The 1,221-nt window shown below is 49.6% G+C and overlaps 1 protein-coding gene across 1 annotated transcript; it reads left to right on the forward strand.

Annotated features, from left to right (window-relative positions):
• Positions 1-90: 90 nt before the first annotated feature.
• Positions 91-1,095, forward strand: Pmar_PMAR004898 (beta-tubulin, putative; the record flags this gene model as incomplete). The annotated part of the gene is made up of 1 exon (XM_002768924.1): positions 91-1,095. One exon carries the CDS (start codon positions 91-93, stop codon positions 1,021-1,023), a length of 933 nt encoding a protein of 310 aa, XP_002768970.1. The 3' UTR covers positions 1,024-1,095.
• Between the last annotated feature and the right edge of the window lie 126 nt (positions 1,096-1,221).

Here is a 1,221-nt window from a genome sequence, read left to right on the forward strand (position 1 = left end):
GGTGCTGAATTAATTGATTCCGTCCTTGATGTCGTCCGTAAGGAGGCTGAAGGTTGCGATTGCTTGCAGGGTTTCCAAATCTGCCATTCTATGGGTGGTGGTACCGGATCTGGTATGGGAACTCTCTTGATCTCCAAGATTCGTGAAGAGTACCCTGATCGGATCATGGAGACATTCTCCGTGTTCCCCTCCCCTAAAGTGTCCGACACTGTCGTGGAGCCTTACAATGCTACCTTGTCAGTACATCAGCTTGTTGAGAACGCTGATGAGGTCATGGTACTCGACAACGAGGCCCTCTATGACATTTGCTTCAGGACTTTGAAACTCACAACGCCTACTTACGGTGACCTCAACCATTTGGTATCTGCTGCTATGTCTGGTGTCACTACTTGCTTGCGATTCCCCGGTCAGCTCAACGCTGATCTCCGTAAGCTTGCGGTCAACATGATCCCATTCCCCCGATTACACTTCTTTATGACGGGCTTCGCCCCCCTCACCTCTCGCGGCTCTCAGCAATATCGCGCCCTGACCGTGCCCGAATTGACTCAGCAGATGTTTGATGCTAAGAACATGATGTGTGCATCCGATCCTAGACATGGACGATATCTGACAGCAACCGCTCTCTTCCGTGGCCGAATGTCGACTAAAGAGGTCGACGAGCAAATGCTGAATGTCCAGAACAAGAACTCAAGCTACTTTGTCGAGTGGATCCCCAACAACATCAAGAGTGGTGTCTGCGATATCCCACCCAAGGGTCTCAAGATGGCTGTGACCTTCTTGGGTAACTCCACTGCCATCCAGGAGATGTTCAAGCGGGTGGCTGAACAATTCACTGCAATGTTCCGAAGGAAGGCTTTCCTCCACTGGTACACTGGTGAGGGCATGGATGAGATGGAATTCACCGAGGCCGAATCCAACATGAACGATTTGGTTTCTGAGTATCAACAATACCAGGATGCTACCGCTGAGGAGGAAGGTGAATTTGATGAGGAGGAAGGCGAGTATGACATGGAACCTATGTAATTACCTTCCATTATGCTTTCCATCATTCTGATCCTGTGGTTGTACCATTGTAGACGTAAGCGCTGGTGCCTTGACTAGTTCTAGCGCTTCCAGGGTCTACAGGGTTGGACGTGTCAGTTATAAGTCGTATTAGTATGGAGTCAATCTCTTTGCTTCTCCGCGATACTTCTGTCACTTCAGCTGGTACATCAGCTGTGT

This window comes from Perkinsus marinus, assembly GCF_000006405.1.
Source record: "Perkinsus marinus ATCC 50983 genomic scaffold scf_1104296966774, whole genome shotgun sequence".
In the NCBI taxonomy this organism is placed as follows: Eukaryota; Perkinsozoa; order Perkinsida; family Perkinsidae; genus Perkinsus; species Perkinsus marinus.